Here is a 19,400-nt window from a genome sequence, read left to right on the forward strand (position 1 = left end):
ACCTTTGTCTCAATTTTCCTATTTGTCAAATGACAACATATTAAGTGCAATTTAATAGTACCACCTGTGGCATATTAACATGCCATCTCATAACATTAATATACTATAATAATATCACCCCACAGTATAGTAACATATTTGTTTCCATTTCTCTGCAGTTAAGTGATTAATAATAAATATGTACTAGTTCTCTTTAAAAATATTCATCGGTTGTCAAGGAAAATAATCACTAGTGCTGACATTAAAGACCAACAAAAAACTACTCTCAAAATGCTACCTTGGCTGTAGCAGATCCATCTGAGATTGTATGACGTGAAAGACAACAGTACAACCAAATTTTACAAGCTCTTTCAGTGTGCATTTCCAATAATAATCACTTACCTCTGTGGTTTTTTTCGTAGAATCACCAAATTCATCCAGCTTATTTAAGTCTAGAAAGTGGCAAAAGCTTATTAACTCTGGATTTTATTTATTTTCCTTCATTCCAAATTATTTCCATCCTAATTCTGTTTTCAAATGGATTGTAGAAGTATAGAAGCAAAGGAAAGCAAAGAGGATAGCAGAAGTATAACCAGGTATTTTAGCAAATTACTTAACTCTCCAATGGAGGTCAAAATAGATACCCACTAGGTAGGGGTGTAAAGATGAACTAAGATACAATGAAAGACCCTAACACACAATGTCAAGCACATGGTAGGTGCTCAAAGGTTACAATCTCAAATACGATTGCAGTATATAAAATGTAAATTAAATAAGTATTATTAATTCTTAAAATCACTGAGACCTCTACAGTTAGGAATTCAGAATGGAAGCTGCCCCTCTCACCATGACAGACCTCATAGCTTTAGATATATCCCAACCAAAAAGAATATCAAGCATAAAAAGACAATTTACATTTAAATATAGCAAGCTTAAATTCCCAGTTAAGAAAAATAAACAAAAAACAAGCATGAGTTAGGAAAACAAACACCATTCAGAAATTCCTGCACAAGTTCAACAGCAGATTTTGCTTCCAGAGACTCAGGCCATTCAGTTACACCAGTCCTCAAACCATCAGCTAAAACCTGTGAGAGATTAAAAAAAAAACAAACCCAAAAAACTTGTTAGCAAAAAACATAGTTTAATCAGTAAAATGTATTTAGTAATAATATTAGTGTGTATATATATATATATATATATATATATATATATATATATACACACTTTTTTTTTCTTTTTTACTTGGCCATACCACGTGGCTTGTGGGATTTTAATTCTCTGACCAGGGATCAAACCCAGGCCCTCAGCAGTGAGAGTGTGCAGTCCTAATCACTGGACTGCCAGGGAATTCCTAGTATCTTGAATTCTTCAATGTTTAATGAGATGCCAGGAACTGTTCTAAATGTTTCATATGCAGTATGTTATTTAATCCTCACAAAAACCCTATGAGGCAGATACTACTAGCACTCCCATTTTACTGAGACTAAGAGGTTAATTAACTTGCTTAAGGTCACACAGTAACTGACAGTGCCAGTACATATATCCAGCAGTCTTATGCTAAAGATGGTATTCTGAACTCTCATTATGTGTGCATAGGTGCTATAAAGGATTCAAGACCTATGAGCCTGCCTTGAAGACACTTCTAATTTTGGTTAAGAAGGACCGATAATACAGACGAAATAACTGGGGAACAAAAATGTGAGACTGAGTGGAAGTTTACATAAAAATACCATGAATGTGTATGCCTCTACCTACAATATCTAAACTGAAATAAGGAAAGAGGTTGAGGTCAAGATAGGCTGGAATGGCCAGAGGAACGATGTGAAACATTAGCTCAACTCAAATGCAGGAACCATTGGCTACAGAGCAGGGGATAAGATGAAGAAGGTGGGATGATTCCGCCAAGGGTGGCGAAAACACCCAGGAAACAGCAGCAAATAAGAGTACAAGGAATAGGGATTAGACAGAAATAGTGGTCTTAAAACTTAAAAAGATTTTTTATTTCATTTGGAAGACAACAGCCATTGTTGATTTTTTGACAGGAAAATGACATGATCAAGCAGCTAAGAAATCTCCCGTCAGAAATAGTCAGGATAGAGTCTAAGGAAAAAAGAAAGTACAGTGTTTCTCAATAAGAGTGAGATCATCCTCCAACCCAGGAAGTCTTTGGAAAAACACGAAGATAAATTTTGGCGTCACAGTGACTGTGTGTACAGGAGCACTTTGAGCATTTAGTTTGGTGGGGGCCAAGGATGCTACACATCTTGCAATGTGTACAATGGTCCCAAACCACAAAGAATGATCCTGCCCAAGATGCCCAGAGTGTGTGTCCCTGTTGAGAACAATGAAGGATCATTAGAGTAGTCCAGAAGGGAGGTAATAAGGGCTTTAACTAAGATGGGCACAGTGAGATACCTCAAAGCGAAAAAAACAAAAAACAAACAGTACATTCGACAGAAAGAGAGAGAGAGACAGACAGAAATATATAAGGAATAGAAGAAAAGAAAAAAATCCTATCTGTTTATAAAAATACAGGGGATTGAACTTGGAGAGACGATGGCCACGTGCACATCTAAGAGTCTGTGAATTTCTAAGAGAGATTATAACAAAGTATGGACTTTCAAGTCCGACAGACAGACATGTATTCGAATGAGTTTTAAACCAGCCCTTCCACTTACCAGTTGCTGACACCTCAGGCAAAATAACCGAACCATCTAGCACCACATGCTGGGCACACAGTAGAGTGGCAGCTTCTAGCTGTGGCAGTAACTAGAGATAGTTCTTACTAAAGTAAGACAGGGCTTCTAGCCTGTGAAACTGAAGGAGTGATGAAATCACAGAAATAAATGGGGGGCTTATTAAGGGGATCTAGTCTGGAGATTTCAAGTTTCATTTTGGACATACTGAATTGGAGGGAAGAGCCCTCTACTCATGTGGGAACTAATTTGATGGAAGTGGGAAAGACCAGAAGTGGTAGCAGCTTAAAGATGGGAGTCTGGAGTTCCCTCGTAAAGGCATTAGTCAAATCACTAAATGGACAAGCCCTCTGCCGGGGTGGAGAAAGGAGGGCAGAGACACGAAGGTAGAAGTATGATGGAAGCCCACAGGAAGGGCCCTGAAAGAGGAGCTCTCAAGAAAGAAGAAAGGTAAGAAAGGTAGAAAAGGTACCAAGTTTTTTACAAATGGGGAAATAATGAGAGGAGGTAAAAGTATGAAAAACACCTGGTACTGTGCTAGAAGCTGAAGGCACAATGGGGTACTTGGCACTCAAGCCTAGTAGGGGAGACAGAGAAGCAAATAAATTACTGTTTGATAAACCGTCTGACAAGGGGGCTGCGTAAGGTTCTACGGCAGCACGAAGCACAGGCAGCATAAGCTATTCTAGGGGATCAGGGCAATCATCTGAGGTGACGATGTCACGGACAGCTAACCCAGCAAAGAGGTGGAAGAAGGGCACACTAGGCAGAACAACACACACACACACGCACACGCGCACGCACACGCACACACACACACACACACACACACACACACACACACACACACACACACACACACACACACACACACACACACACCCAGAAAGTGACAGTGTGATGGGACTGGAGCTGCTACAAGCAGGGAGCTCAGTATGGCAAAGTAGGGAGTGACATTAAGCTAAAGAAATAAGTAGGAGCCAATAAGAACATGAAAAGATGCTCAATGTTATTAGCCATCATGGAAATGCAAATCAAAACCATAATGAGGGACTTCCCTGGCGGTCCAGTAGTTAAGACTCCATGCTTCTACTGCAGGGGGCACCAGTTCAATCCCTAGTTGGGGAACTAAGATCCCGCATGCCTAGTGGCACGGCCCCAAGAAACAAAACAAAAAAAACCCATAAACAAACCATAATGAGATACCACTTCACCCCCACTAGGATGGCTGTAACAACAATAAAAAAGACAGTATCAAGCACTGGCAAAGATATGGAGAAAATGGAACCCTTATACACTGCTGGTGGGAATGTAAAATGATTCAGCCACTTTGGAAAAGATAGTTTGGCAGTTCCTCAAAAGGTTAAACATAGAGTTACCATATGACCCAGCAACTCCACCCAAGAGATGTGTAAACATATGTCACATAAAAACTTATACACGACTATTCATGGCAGCATTATTCATAAATAGCCAAAAAGTAGAAACAAGCAAAACATATATCAACTGATGAACGGATAAACAAAAATGTAGTACATATGCACATTGGAATGTTATTCAGTAATAAAAAGGAACAAAGTATTACAGAAAGTAGATTAGTGGCTGCCAGGGGCTGGCAGGGGTGGGAGGTTTCTGCTAATGGGTATGGGGTTTCTTTTTTGGGTGATGAAAATACCCTAAAATTAAATATGGTCATGGTTGTACAACTCTGTCAGTATACTAAAAACTATTGAATTGTATACTTAAAACGAGTGAATTTTATGGAATGTAATTTCTATCTCAATAAAGCTGTTAAAAAAAAGAAAAGAAAAAAGAAGTAAGTAGGGCAGTGACTGGATATAACTGGCTTTGTATGCCAAGCTAAGATATTTGGAATTTCTACTGCATTAAAATGACTCCCCCCAACGCCCCACCAGGACTTCCCTGGTGGTCCAGTGGTTAAGAATCCGCCTTCCCAGTGGTTGAGAGTCTGCCTGCCGATGCAGGGGACGTGGGTTCGTGCCCCGGTCCGGGAGGATCCCACATGCCATGAAGTGGCTGGGCCCGTGAGCCGTGGCCGCTGGGCCTGTGCGTCCGGACCCTGTGCTCCGCGGTGGGAGAGGCCATGGCAGTGAGAGGCCCATGTACCGCAAAAAAAAAAAAAAAAAAAAAAAAGAATCCGCCTTCCAATGAACTAAGATCCCACATGCCGCGGGGCAACTAAGCCCGCCCACCTCAACTCGAGAGGAGCCATAAGGAAAGATCCCGCATGCCGCAACTAAGATCCGATGCAGCCAAAAGTAAATAAATAAACACATAAATAAACAAAATGAGCGCCCCCCCCCCACACCTCTGAGATGGAATTTGTAGAGTGGAGCTTAAACTACTGAAACATAAAAACACATGCTCATTAATCTTCAGCATCAATCAAAATCCCAGTTAGTAACAAGCAGATTATACACACATTTGGAATTAACTGGCAACTGACTCACCTGGAAAGAGGGGAATCCATCATATGAATAAAACTCAAATACTTCGTAGAAAAGGCAAAAGAACTGCTACCCATTAACTACTAACTGATGAATGTTCCCTTTAACTGCAAGGACAATTACCACACAGTAACGCTGTCCCAATTGCCAAGCACATAACATTTGGAACAAGTTTTGAAGAACACAAAACTAAATAACAATGACACTAGCAAACATTTTAATGAAAACATGAGATTTAATACGTTACAAATTCTAGAAGGATACTCACAAGGAGAAATTTCAGTTGTCTGTGAAGATGATTCAGAGGACCTCTGGGCTCTCCCAATTCCACCTTAATATTCTAAAAAGTTCCCAGAGTCAGTTTTCACTGGTAATCCCATCTTCTCTGCATCAGGGTCACAGTTATTTGCATTTCAAACTACCCACACATTTAAAAATATATTTCATGAAGCACTAGTGAATTGAAAAAGTAGGTCAATACTGCATTTAGAACACCTTCCCCAGGGATACCATAGACCCCGCCCATCCCAATACAGTACCCTAAATTCAGGCCACCAGAACCCCTCTCTATACCACAACTGCAGCTATGTGGAACACACGCTCTCCTACTCCGTCCCACTGAATTTCCAAAAGGACAAGGAGTAGAAATATAAATAAATACATCTCAAGACTCGGTGACAAACTTAGCATTACCACACACCAAAAACAACACCCTCTCTCCCCCAATAAATACGCTCATTAGACTTCTAAGTGTTAAATCTACAATGTGCTGTCTTCGCCAGAGGCCAAAGTTTTATAAACCTAAATTCTTAAAAAAAAACGCAGGGGGGATGGTTTGAAAGAGAAGAAAATAGTAAATGCCAGTATGTAAATTCCTATTGCAGGAAAAGAAAAGCGCTAAAAATATAATTATCCATGAGTCACCACCCTGAGGAAACCACTTGTAACACTATACAGGCCTTTGTGTACACATTTTTAAAAACCATAGTTGAGATCCTACTGTACATATAATTTTGTACTTTTTGGGTCTTTTTTTTTTCCCCTTAATAATAAGCATTTTCTCTCATTATTAAAGATACTTTAAATCATGATTTTAAAAATATATATACACTATTTCATCATGAAAACCTATTTAAATCATTTTCCTACTGACTATTCAGGTTTTGTTTTTAATATTTTCTAAACACAGCTATGTGACTGCATTGAATATCTTTGTCCATATATTTTTGTTACCAATTCTGATTAATTTCTTAAGAGAGATTCTAGAAATGTAAATATAGGGTGAAAGGTCTGAATAGAATAATGACTCTTGATGTGTTGCCAATATCTGCACTCTTTTAAGAACAGCAGAGACTATAAGTCACTGTGATGATTCCATTTGAGTTCCCACTCAAGAGACTTTATTAATCATAATCGCAGCACTGTGGATAACTGATAGATCAGATCACCTGGCAAAACCTCCACTGGCTGCTCTGGTGAGACTTCAGGGGCAAGCTGAGCCTTTCAAAGCTGCCCAGGGAGAGCTAAGCCTGGGGCTGGGCTGGAAGCATGGAGCACTAGCAACAGGCAAGTTCAAAGTAAATCCACACTGAGTAAACGCAACAGAAAGAAGGGTTTGCTCCTACCAGAGTTGCAGTTGAAGAGAGTGGAGGGATTTGAAGAATCTCATCCACAGGACTCCAGGAAATATCCAAAGTGATCGTAGTTTGTGAGGCAGCAACTGTATCATCCAAGGCAGTGGACTTAAAGAGCTCATACTGGGCAAAGCCGCTGGCTGTTAACTGAAAGAGTGCATCCAGCAAACCATTAGCTGTGCTTTCACAAGGCCAAAGGCCCATTATCAAAATGACTGACTCTTTTCCCAAAAGAAAAAGTATCGAGGTCTTCCCTGGTGGTACAGTGGTTAAGAATCCACCTGCCAATGCAGGGGACACGGGATCAAGCCCTAGTCCGGGAAGATCCCATATGCCGCGGAGCAACTAAGCCCATGAGCCACAACTACTGAGCCCATATACCACAACTACTGAAGCCCGTGAGCCCTAGAGCCCATGCTCCACAACAAGAGAAGCCGCCGCAATGAGAAGGCTGCACACCATAACGAAGAGTAACCCCTTGCTCGCCACAAGTAGAGAAAGCCCACGCACAGCAACAAAGACCCAACGCAGCCAAAAATAAATAAATTTATAAAATAAATAAAATTTGTTTTTAAAACAAAGTGCCATGCTTTTATTCCAAATGGAAAAATAAGACAACTCTTTTTCATCACAAAGATTAGCTAAAAGGCAAGGCATATATTTTCAGTCATTAGTTGATATGAAAATAAACATTTTGATACTACAGAAAAATATCTAGTCATATTAGGAGTGAAAAAACCTTTACACTAGGAAGGCAGATCGTTAGCAGTTTGAAGAAAATAATATGAATAGAAGAGAAATACTTACAGTAGACAAGTGATGTCTTTTCTTGTGTGAATTTTTGAGGTCTTCAAGATTTACAGAATAATTTTTATCAGCTATAGGACATGAAAGAAAGAAAATACTTTACAGGTACAATTCAAAATTACATCATTAGAGCTAGAAAATTATAATCCCTCAAATTCTGAGGGTATCACAACTTAACACTAATGATTGTTGAAATTAAATTTTAAATCACAGATGAAACGTTTTTAAAAGAAGGAAAGTGGAACAGAGGTCAATAATACTACCAAAAGTATAATTAAAGGCCCACTATGAAATTGAAATTATATTCAACTTTTTTATCCTCCAATGAAAACTTCCAAAAATACACACATATAAATGAAATGAAACCCAAATAAAACAGCCATAAAATTCTGTTCGGACTTCTGGAAATCTGTTTCTGGACTATCTCTTACATGCTGCAAGTTACACATTGCAGTAGATTCATGGTGGCTAACACAAGTTCCATGCACTTCCCTCTTAACAATATCAAGTTTCAGTAAAAACCACAAAGCAATAACTATACAAATAAATATATACACACACACCCACAAAAGTAAGAGAAGTGAGTTCTCACCTTTACAGGTGACCATGCCCAAGACAATTCCTGTGATGATGTTATTGGTTATGATAAGCTCAGCTCCCAGCCAACAGGTACCTTCAGGATCTGAACCATCACACCTTACCCAAAGGGGAGGAAGGGCAGTAACTGGCCGATTAATCTTCAAATGGGTCATATTAGGATTGTGAGCCATGGTGTAAAGTCCAATTAACTGCCTTGGAAACAACAGTAGGAAGAATAAATTAGACGTAGAGGCTGTCAATCAGTCAAAAGTTTTCTTTTCCAAAGATATCATGAACAGTAGCTACAATTCTGACTCTGATCCCACTTCTGATCACCATCTAAGATTTTATACCCAATTCCAATGTGTGTGGTTTTTCCTTACACCAAGCAATTCTGACACCAGCTGGGTATCCTACAATTCAACTCAGTTCTGACACTATCTACCCAAAGATAGCATCAGCTCCCACAGGTTAAAGCCTCAGTCCTACACGACTGCCTCCCCCCAACTTCCAATTGCCACATTCCAAGTCAAGGTTGTCATCTGTGTGTCTATAGATCGCAGGTCCCAACAACCCCCTCCTTGGGTTAAATTAACATGCTAGAGCTGCTCACAGAACTCAGAGAAACATTTTACTTGCTAGATTACCAGTTTATTATAAAAGCGTAGAACTCAGAAACAGCCAGATGGAAGAGATGCAAAGGGAAAAATATGAGGAAAAGGGCACAGAGCTTCCACAGCCTCTCCTAGCAAGCCACTCTCCCAGCACCTCCCTGTGTTCACCAACCCAGAAGCTCTCCAAACCCTCTCCTTTTAGGTTTTTACAGAGGTTTCATTACATAGTCACAATTGATTAAATCACTGGCCACTGGTGACTGAACTTAACCTCCAGCCCCTCTCCCCCACAAGAGGTTGGGTGGGACTCAAAGTTCCAACCCTCCAGTCACATGCTTGGTTCCCCTGGCAAGCAGCCCCCATTCTTAGGTTACCTGGTGTGGGGTTCAAAAGTCACCTCACTAACTTAACAAAAGACACCTTTATAGTTCTCCACACCTAGAAAATTCCAAAGGTTTCAGGAGCTGGGTGCCAGGAACAGCAGACAAAGACCAAATATGTTTCTTATTATACATCACAATATCACAGAATCCCAGAAACAAAAATCTGGAAACTAAGTGGCAAAATACATAAAAGTTTCACCAAGTGAAGAAGTGGGAGCAGGGTACATGAGGCAGATCAAGAAGTGACAAAAAAAAAAATATGACAAAGTGGGTTTCCCTGGTGGCGCAGTGGTGGAGAGTCCGCCTGCCGATTCAGGGGACGTGGGTTTGTGCCCCGGAGCGGCTGGGCCCGTGAGCCATGGCCGCTGAGCCTGCGCGTCTGGAGCCCGTGCTCTGCAACGGGAGAGGCCACAACAGTGAGAGGCCCGCGTACCGCAAAAAAAAAAAAAAAAAAAAAAATGACAAAGTGTAGCTACTACAAGCAGGGAGTTCAATATGTGATAGAGGGTCATTGGGAGTGGAAGTAGGCTGTGATATTAAGCAAAAGAAATAACAGAATATGTCAATTATATCTCAGTAAACCTGGGGGGTGGGAGAAAGTAGAAGCCAATAAATATATGAAAAGATGCTTGAGGTCATTAGTCATGGAACACTTAAGGAAATTTGAATATAGTCTGTGGATTAGATGGTAATATTGTAACAATGTTAAATTTCCAGATTTTGATGACTGTTCTGTGGTTATATAAGAGCATGTACTAGATTCTAGGAAATACATAGTGAAGTATTTAGGGGTGAAGGAGCATGATGTCTCCAACATACTGTTAATATTTCATTTAAAAAACTGTGTGTGTGGCTTCCCTGGTGGCGCAGTGGTTGAGAGTCCGCCTGCCGATGCAGGGGACAGGGGTTCGTGCCCCGGTCCAGGAGGATCCCGCATGCCGCGGAGCGGCTGGGCCCGTGAGCCATGGCCGCTGAGCCTGCGCGTCCGGAGCCTGTGCTCCGCAATGGGAAAGGCCGCACAATGAGAGGCCCGCGTACCGCAAAAAAAAAATAAATAAATAAATAAAATAAATAAAAAACTGTGTGTGTGACACGTGTTTGTTATACAGATGGGGGAGTGGGCAGGAGTAGAGGAGGAGGAACAAGTGACAGAATCACAAAGCAAAGACAGCAAAATGTAATGGTCAATCTGGTTAAGGGTACACAGAAGTTCCTGAACTATTCTTTTAATTTTTCTGTAAATTTGAGTGTATCAGAATTAAAAGTTACCAAAAATACAGCTTAAAATTTTTTTTCAAAGAGATGAAAGCTAAATTTATTACCAACAGATGTTCAGAAAAGGCATTTCTAAGGGATTGTACTTCAATAAAGAAATACAATAATCCCAGAAGGAAGGTCTGAAATGCAAGAAGAAATGGAGAGCAAAGAAATGATAAGCCTATGGATAAATCCAAACAAACACTGGCTGGAGAAAACAACGCAAATAAATAATGTTCAAGTTATGGGACAGAAAAGCAAAAAAGGCCAAACATGACTTAAAATCAAGAAGCCAAGAAAGAAAAGACTGATTAACTACAAAAGATTTTAAAAGCTTCTACACAGCAAAACAAAACAAAAATACCCCACCATGGGGGCTTCCCTGGTGGTGCAATGGTTAAGAATCCGCCTGACAATGCAGGGGACACGGGTTCAAGCCCTGGTCCAGGAAGATCCCACATGCCACGGAGCAGCTAAGCCCGTGAGCCACAACTACTGAGCCCGCGTGCCACAACTACTGAAGCCCTTGTGCCTAGATCCCGTGCTCCACAACAAGGGAAGCCACCACATTGAGAAGCCCGCGCACCACAACTAAGAGTAGCCCGCGCTCTCTGCAACTAGAGAAAGCCCGCGCGCAGCAACGAAGACCCAAAACAGCCAAAAATAAATAAATAAATTAAAAAAAAACCCCACCATGAAAGAAAGTCACTTTGTGAATATTGTTATTATGGTCCTTATTCTCTAATATTGTTATACATATAAAGCCAGATCCTCCAGGACTCCTTGACAGCAAAGACTTCTTGGTTTTGGAGTTGAGGGAGGCCGGGCAGACAGAAAGTCATATGTTGGGGGGTGGGTAGTGAAACTGGCAAAGCAGACAGAGGCGGTAGGGTTTCTAACAGGGGCACTACTGGCATCTGGGTGGGATAATTCCTCGTTGGACAGGAGAGCCCCATGCATTGCAGGACATTTACCATCCATGGCCCAGGCCAAAAGCTCCCCTGAATCACTGTGGCAATCAAAAAGTATCCCTACACATTTCCAATTGCCTGCTGAGTATGGCACCCCTCATGGAGGACCACTGGATTGGATGCTGAAGGCTCATATGTGTCACTCATAAGGAATTTGGATTTTATCATGGGGCAAAAGAACCACTGAAGGATTTTTAATCAGGGAAGCAATACAATCAGGCTTTCATTTTATAAAGATCACTCTGGCAGCAGTGAGGAAAAAAGATTGGCGAGGAACCAGATTAGAAATAAGGAAAACAATTACGAAGCAACAACAGTAAACAGTATAGGGGAATGGAGAAAGGGAAGATCACCGCAGTCGTCTTAGTTAGGCTTGGGATGCCTATGGTACAGTCAAGGGACAGTCAAGTAGAGCTATCCTTAGAGAATTGAGTATACACATCAAGGGGGAGGCGAAAGGAGAGAGGGAGGGATCTAGCTAGATACATATTTTTTCCCCAATGTTTATAAGAACACTTCTATTTAAATCCTACCCTCCACCCCTATACTAAGAAAAAACTTACCTGGCTCTCCCAACTGGTAAAGCAGGTGGTCCAACATTTTCACCAGTAGAGAAATCAGAAATAGCAGTTTCTTCAGATTGTAGTTCTTCAACATGACTTGTTTCTTCCTTTTCTAAAGGCTTTAAAAATGTTTAATTATTTAACCAGGTAAAAGAACACTTAAGGTAACAGTCAACTCTTCACTATGCTAGAATATAACGTACTGATTTCTAAACGCTTAAGCACAAAATGATTGGGTTATGACAAGAATCACAGCTACAAACTAATTTGGTGGTAATAAATCTCACCGTCAGAAGCATTTCCACTGTCCTATAAAGATATTGATCTAAGTTGCTACTGATAAAGGGAGTATCTGATACCATCAGAAAAGGAAGTGCTCTACCACGTACAAGATGATGTACAAACAGCAAGGGAAATCCATGGAAGACTCCCTGATTTTGTCACTCCACAAACTTGAAGGTTCACCTTACTCCTTAAGTCTATTCCTCTTAGGGCTATCAGCTCTCATTTGTGTTTCTGATATCCATGTGTTTAAGTAGTTAAAAAGTTCAGTTCTGCCAATAATAACAATAATTTTACGAATTAACATTTCCTGAGCATGTACTATGTACCAGTACTGTTGCAAGCTTTCTTTCATTTTTCATAAAAACCCCGAGATAGATACTATCATTAACCCTGTTTTATTGACCGGAAAACTGAGCTAGTGAACGGTTGAATAGCTTGCCTAGAATAACACAGCTGCTGAGCGGCAAAAGTAACATTTGAATCTAGGTAGTCTGACTTCAAAACTCAAGTTCTTATCCACTAAGCTCTTCTAGCAGTAAATACTTAATAGGTATCTGACCTAGATGTTTCCTCAACTTTGAATTTCTTCTGCCAGATTCCAGATTTTATTCCCTTCCAGGCCTGGGTTTCCAAATAGTTCCTAGAAGTATCCAAGAAATGTCATTTTTCCTTCCGTTCTACTTGTCAATATCCATCTACCTAAAACTCATGCTTTAAGCTCTACTGATCTTTGTAGAAATAAAGCCCATTTTAATTGTTCCCCAACTAAAAATGCCAGGTAACTCCTCACAACTCCAAGCTGCATCCTCACTAGTAGCCCAACCAATTTCCACAAATTCCTCTGCTCATCTTTACCTTTCCCAGGTAACTCATCTTCACCCGACCAACTTCATTTTTTCAGCTTTTGCTCAACAAACATTTTCCCTTCTATGGGAAAAGTCTAAATTCAACCACATAATTCACCTATAATTATTTTCCAAGCATCTGTCCACCACTGATAAGCATCATTAATACAAAAGAAAAATAAATATGTCCCCTCCTCAGAAAGAAGTTTCTGTGTGTATTTAAAATAAAGAGCTCTCTGTTCATTCATCTCAATCCCGGTCCAGACAGCATGTGGGCCCTAAAGCAGACAAAGATATTCCTTCTAAAGGAACATCCACTTTCCCCTATTAGATCCTGCTCCTATCTACTTCGGGAAACAATATACCCAAGAATGGGTCCTGGCCCCAAAGCAACTGTGTAATGTGACAGCATTATCAGCACTCAGTTAACATCACTGTTACTGCTCTGCCAAAACAGTTCCCGAACTTCAAACACAAAGGTGCCGTGTGCAGGGCAGAACTAGAGATGCACATGTAGAGAACAAACGTATGGACACCAAGCGGGGAAAGCGGCGGGGGTTGGGGGAGTGGATGAATTGGGAGATTGGGATTGACATGTATACACTAATATGTATAAAATAGATAACTAATAAGAACAATAAGTAAAATAAAATTCAAAAATTGAAAAAAAAAGAAAAAAAACCCCACAAAGGTGTAAGGCTGTAATTATAAAGTGATGCAAAATATAAGAAGTCCCCTCTTGTTACATTTAACAAGCAAAAATTAAAGTAGAAATTTATAAGTCATAGCTACTTATGCTGTGCTGTTCAAAACAGTAGCCACCCACCAGCCACATGTGGCTTTTGAGCACCTGAAATGTGGCCAGATCAAATTGAGATTTAAATGTAAAATACATACCAGATTTTGAAGATGCAGTATGGAAAAAAGAACTTAAAATCTCATTAATGATTTTTAAATGAATTAGGTATTGAAATGATAACATTAGATAAATTAGATTAAATAAAAGCATTATTAAACATAATTTCAGACCCAGCAATCCCACTCCTAGCCATTTACAGTAAAGAAAACTGTGCTCACATAAAATTCTGTATAAAAATTATAGTAGCTCTATTAGTGATCGTTGAAGACTGAAAACAACCCAAATGTCCTTCAAAGGATGAATGGGTAAAGAAACTGTGGTACATCCATACCACAGAATACTACTCAGCAGTTAAAAGAAATGAACCATTAATACACAACTTGAATGAATCTCAAAGGCATTATAACACTGAGTGAAAGAAGCCAGACTCAAAAGGTTACACACTTTTGTATGATTCCATTCATGACATTCTTAAGAAGATAAAGCTACAGTGAGGGAGAAGAGGGAATGATTTTTCTTTTGAACTTTACTTTATTTTTTTATACAGCAGGTTCTTATTAGTTATCCATTTTATAGAGGGAATGATTTTAAAGGGATAGCACGAGGGAGTTTTTTGGGGTGATGGAACTGTTTTGTGTTCTGATTATGATGGTGATTACTAGATTGTAGACATGTGTTAAAATTCACACAACTGAACAAATGAAAAAGTCAATATTACAGTATGAAAATTAATTACCTTTTTTTTTGCAATGAGGCTACCAGAAAATTTTTAATTACGTATGTGGTTCACATTATCTCTCTGTTGGACAGCACTGTACTTACTACTAAAAGATATTAGAATCCACTATCACTAACATGCTGATAAGAAAATGTGTACATTTGAGATTATCCACAAGACACCAAATTTGGCTGTTAAGAATTAACCACAAAGCCCAAGCACTACTTACCACTTTTTCCACGATGAATACTGTGTCATTTTCATTTAGAATATTTTTCAAAGGGTTTGGTTGGCCTTTGCTGATCAACTGCACTTGAACATCAGCCTATTAAAAATGGATTAAGGTCCAGCAATGTTATAGATACACACATATATATGTACAAATATTTAAACACATAAAGACCAGTTCTATGCAAGTAACTGGAAAAGAGAATTTGAACAAGATGTAATGTTTTCAAAATATAATTTCATTTATTCTTTGCCCATGTTGTTTTTCGTGTTGAGAAAATCTAGCTGGGGAATTCTCTGGCGGTTGAGTGGTTAGGACTCTGCACTTTCACTGCTGAGGGCGTGGGTTCAATCCCTGGTCGGAGAACTAAGATCCCTGCAAGCTGTGGCATGGACAAAAAAAAAAAAATTCTAGCTCTTATATCTGTTATCTATGTGCTTCAAGGCCCACCTAAAGAGCACCCTGCCTTGTAAGACCTTTTGATTAGGATCACGCTGACATCCTCTTCCCCAATCATATTGGATTTACTGTTATGAACCATAAAATTAGCTCTTTACTAAACATTATCTTTTTTTCTGATTGTACTATGGAATTTAGAACTTTATCAGTTTATAGGAACTGCATATTTCTTCATTCCAATTGCAATAAACATTTATTGTATAAAAGTTTGGAAACAGGTAGCTAAAAGAGATTTTTTAAAACTCATCTATAATTCTACTAGCCAGAGTAGTCACTACTATTATTAGTCTTTTTGGTGTATATTTTGCCTGATGTTTTTCCAGACATATAAATAAATCTATTTAAAGAGAAACATATCGGGACTTCCCTGGTGGTGCAGTGGTTAAGAATCTGCCTGCCAATGTAGGGGACACAGGTTCGATCCCTGGTCGGGGAAGATCCCACAGGCCGCAGAGCACCTAAGCCTGCGAACCACAACTACTGAGCCCGCATGCCACAACTACTGAAGCCTGCCTGCCTAGAGCCTGTGCTCCGCAACAAGAGAAGCCACCATAGTGAGAAGCCTGTGCAGAGTAGCCCTGCAGAAGCTACCCTTCTGCAACGAAGAGTAGCCCACGCTCGCCGCAATTAGAGAAAGCCTGCGCGCAGCAACAAAGACCCAACTCAGCCAAAATAAATAAATAATAAATAAATAAAATAAAATAATAGAAATATATCTGTTATTTTGATAACTCAATAGGATTTTGCTTAAAAAATAAATAGAACATTCTAATGGTTTCATACCATGAACTTCTTTCCATGCCATTAAATGTTCTTAGGCTGTCTAGTACCATGGATCTACTATCACATAATTCCATATTATTCAACATTTGGGTATTTTCAAGTTATATGCTATAACAAACAATTGATAATGGACATCCTTTAAGTACTTTAAGATGAATATCTAAAATCACATTGATATTGTCAAATTGCCTTTCAAATATGTCATACCCACATATTTGCATTCCCATCACTTAGGTCAACACATTATTTTCATTGTTTACTTTTATCTCTGTTATTGTTTTAATTTTCATTTATTTGATCACTAATGAGAGTGAACAGCGTCTAATATTATTACTGATAAATACCTCTCACTATTTGAACCTATTTCTTAGTTTGGATATTGAAGCATTTAGATACTAAGTTCAGAGAGCAAAGGATGCTTTGTTATTCTGATCTACTAAGTTCTTGATCAAGTACAGTTGTGGGTAGAATTAAGTCCTCCCAAAAGATAAGCTGAAGTCCTAACCTCTGATTCCTCTGAATGTGACCTTATTTGGAAATAGGATCTTTGCAAATGTAATCAAATTAAGATGAAGATTAACTAGGTTGGGGGGGGCGTGGCCCTAAACCCAATGACTGGTATATTTACAAGGAGAGAGAGATTTAGAGACATAGACACACAGGGAGAATGTTATGTGCTGACAAAGGCAGGTATTTCAACAAGCCAGGAAACACCAAGGATTGTTGGAAACTACCAGAAGCTAGGAAGAGGCAAGGAAGGATCCTTTCATAGAGACTTCAGCTGGAACACAGCCCTGCTGACACCTTGATTTCAGACTCCTAGTCCCCAGAACTGTGAGAGAATACATTTCTCATGTTTTAAGAAAACTAATGTGTAGTACATTGTTACAGCAGCCGTAGGAAACTAATATAGGTACCAACTGGTAATAATTCAGATAGGGAGGGATTAATAATACATTTACTTGGATATATTTGATTTTTGAGTTTGGTTAGTGAGAATTCAGATAGTAAGAGATAACTATACAGTTGGCCATTGAAGAACACAGGTTTTAACTGTATGGGTCCACTTATAAACAAATGTTTTTCAACAGTAAACGCTATAGTACTACATGACCCAATGTCGGCTGAATCCACAGATGTAGAACCTCGGATATGGAGGAACCACATATAGGGAGAGTCCACTATAAAGTTATAATCAGATTTTTGACTGTAGAGGGCCAGCACCCTTAACCCCTTTGTTGTTCAAGGGTCAACAGTATTTGTATTTTTCTTTCTGTGGTTACTTATTTGTATCCTTTGCCTATTCTATTAATGATTGTCTGTTTTCCTGATTGATTTTAAGAGCTTTTTATATATTTTACACACATGGATATTAGCCCATTTATGACTATTTCTCCTCAGCTCGTCTTTTAGAATATAAATTTTAGTTTGCTAATTGTTTTAAGGGATTAAGTTCTATGGGGAGTTTACCTATGGAACACTTGGCATATATTAGATGCTTAAACTTAATAAATTCATGAATGTTTATAGCAGCTTTATTCATAATTATCGAAAACTGGAAACAATCCAAGTGTGTATCAACTGGCGAAACAGTGGAATACTACTCAACAATAAAAAGGAATGAACTACTGATACACACAACACAGTTGAATCTCAAATGCATTACATACTCATTGAGAGAAACCTGACCCAAAAGGCTACAAACTATATGGTTTTATTTATATGACATTCTGGAAAAGGCAATACAGAAGACAGAAAACAGAGATATAAAACAGATTAGTAGCTGCCAGGGAACAGGGGAAACGGTTGACTATAAAGGGACATGAGGGGATTTTTTGGAGGTGATAGCAATGTTCTTGATTTTGGGGGTAGTTATATGACTAAATGCATTTGTAAAAATTCATAGAACTGTACGCTAAAAGGGTGACATTTAGTCTACGTAAATTAACTTCAGTAAACTCAACTTTTAAAAACTCAAAATTTTAGGATGATTGAGTTGTTTAAAAACCAAATAAAATGTTCATACCTCATAGATAAATGGATCTTTACAGATTCCTTTCTTTTCTTCATCAAATTCCCTGAAATGCAGAACCACATGTGAGAAATAGAGCTATAGTATTCTGTCATTTAAACTCAGGAGTTAGCCATTACTTTCTCCAAGAGAAAAGCAAAATGCAAAGTATTCATGGCAGTCCTAAGGCATGGTTGAGAAGGAAGAAAAAAGCAGAAAAAGAGTATTAGGTTAACAAGGAAAAAAAAAAGAGATGTGATAGAGATTAATAGACAGCTGCCCCAAAGTGGGTACTACTGCTTCTCAGAGGCCGCAGGAAATTAGGTTGCCTACCTCTACTCTTGTAACTTTTAAAACACAGTACCAATTACTATTAAAGTGTAAGTTACTACATGATTTTTGGGAAGTAAAAATGACTGGATTCTGACCTGCCACTGAATCAGCAGGTAACCATGGAGAAGTTATTTAAGGGTCCCAGGCCTTGGATTTCTATTGCTAAAATGGAAGCATCTATCCTCCGTTTTCATGAGCTGTCACTAAAACATTAGTAAATTTGATAATGCTAAAGCATTTCCTTTTTAAAATGTAAGCACAAAACTCTAAGATACTTCATAATTATCATTTTATTCAAGAAAGTTGATCCCAAAGCATGTAAACTATTAGCCATTAACATACCAAAATGCACATCAGCCTGATCTACACTCTGAAAGAAAAGAATCCTTAGAGTCCTAAAGGAACCCAACAGAATGGTTTCAGGATACCATTTATTGTTTGATCCACTCTATAACTCACTGAAATAAAAACTATGACCCACATTTTGGACAAGATTGTGACTTATTCTTAAAGAAGTTTAACTTCTATGTATGCATAACTCAGGGATGTTATTCAATCAATCATTCAAGAATCATGTCACCAGTATGTGTATTATGGGCAGGCACTCTGTGGACAAAAAAGTTGCCTGCCATTCTGGTAAACACCGAATGCTGCCCACCATAAAACCATCAGCCACGGCAGCCACCCTGGTGCACCCTGAGGGGAATTCAGGATGCAGAAAAACAGGATACTGGCCCTAGACAGTTAAGATGCGTATCAAAGGAATAATTTCAATGAGTCCAGACTCTTACATCTTCCCATACATGGAAAAGCACTAAAATCATTAACTTGAGATGTCTGTTCTTGTGATTAGTAGTAAACTTTTGATGTTCAACTACTTTTTTGTTTTGTTTTGCTTTGTTTTTGTTGGTTTATTCCCCTAGCAAA

At 39.0% G+C, this 19,400-nt stretch overlaps 1 protein-coding gene across 5 annotated transcripts in view; it reads right to left on the reverse strand.

Annotated features, from left to right (window-relative positions):
* The window catches only part of ZWILCH (zwilch kinetochore protein), a 45,652-nt gene that overhangs the window by 17,393 nt on the left and 8,859 nt on the right, over positions 1-19,400 (reverse strand). For 4 of the 5 annotated variants that reach the window (XM_079912481.1, XM_079912484.1, XM_079912482.1 and 1 more), the window contains exons 2-10: positions 18,156-18,207; positions 14,888-14,983; positions 11,952-12,070; positions 8,177-8,376; positions 7,585-7,655; positions 6,769-6,924; positions 5,412-5,483; positions 971-1,064; positions 382-431 (exon numbers count right to left, since the gene is read on the reverse strand). In XM_079912481.1, the coding sequence (XP_079768607.1) occupies positions 382-431; positions 971-1,064; positions 5,412-5,483; positions 6,769-6,924; positions 7,585-7,655; positions 8,177-8,376; positions 11,952-12,070; positions 14,888-14,983; positions 18,156-18,207 (910 nt within the window). Of the gene's footprint in view, positions 1-381; positions 432-970; positions 1,065-5,411; positions 5,484-6,768; positions 6,925-7,584; positions 7,656-8,176; positions 8,377-11,951; positions 12,071-14,887; positions 14,984-18,155; positions 18,208-19,400 lie in introns of those variants that run through there. The other variant, XM_079912483.1, reaches the window with a different exon arrangement.

This window comes from Stenella coeruleoalba (genome assembly GCF_951394435.1).
Source record: "Stenella coeruleoalba genome assembly, chromosome: 2".
Classification (NCBI taxonomy): Eukaryota; Metazoa; Chordata; class Mammalia; order Artiodactyla; family Delphinidae; genus Stenella; species Stenella coeruleoalba.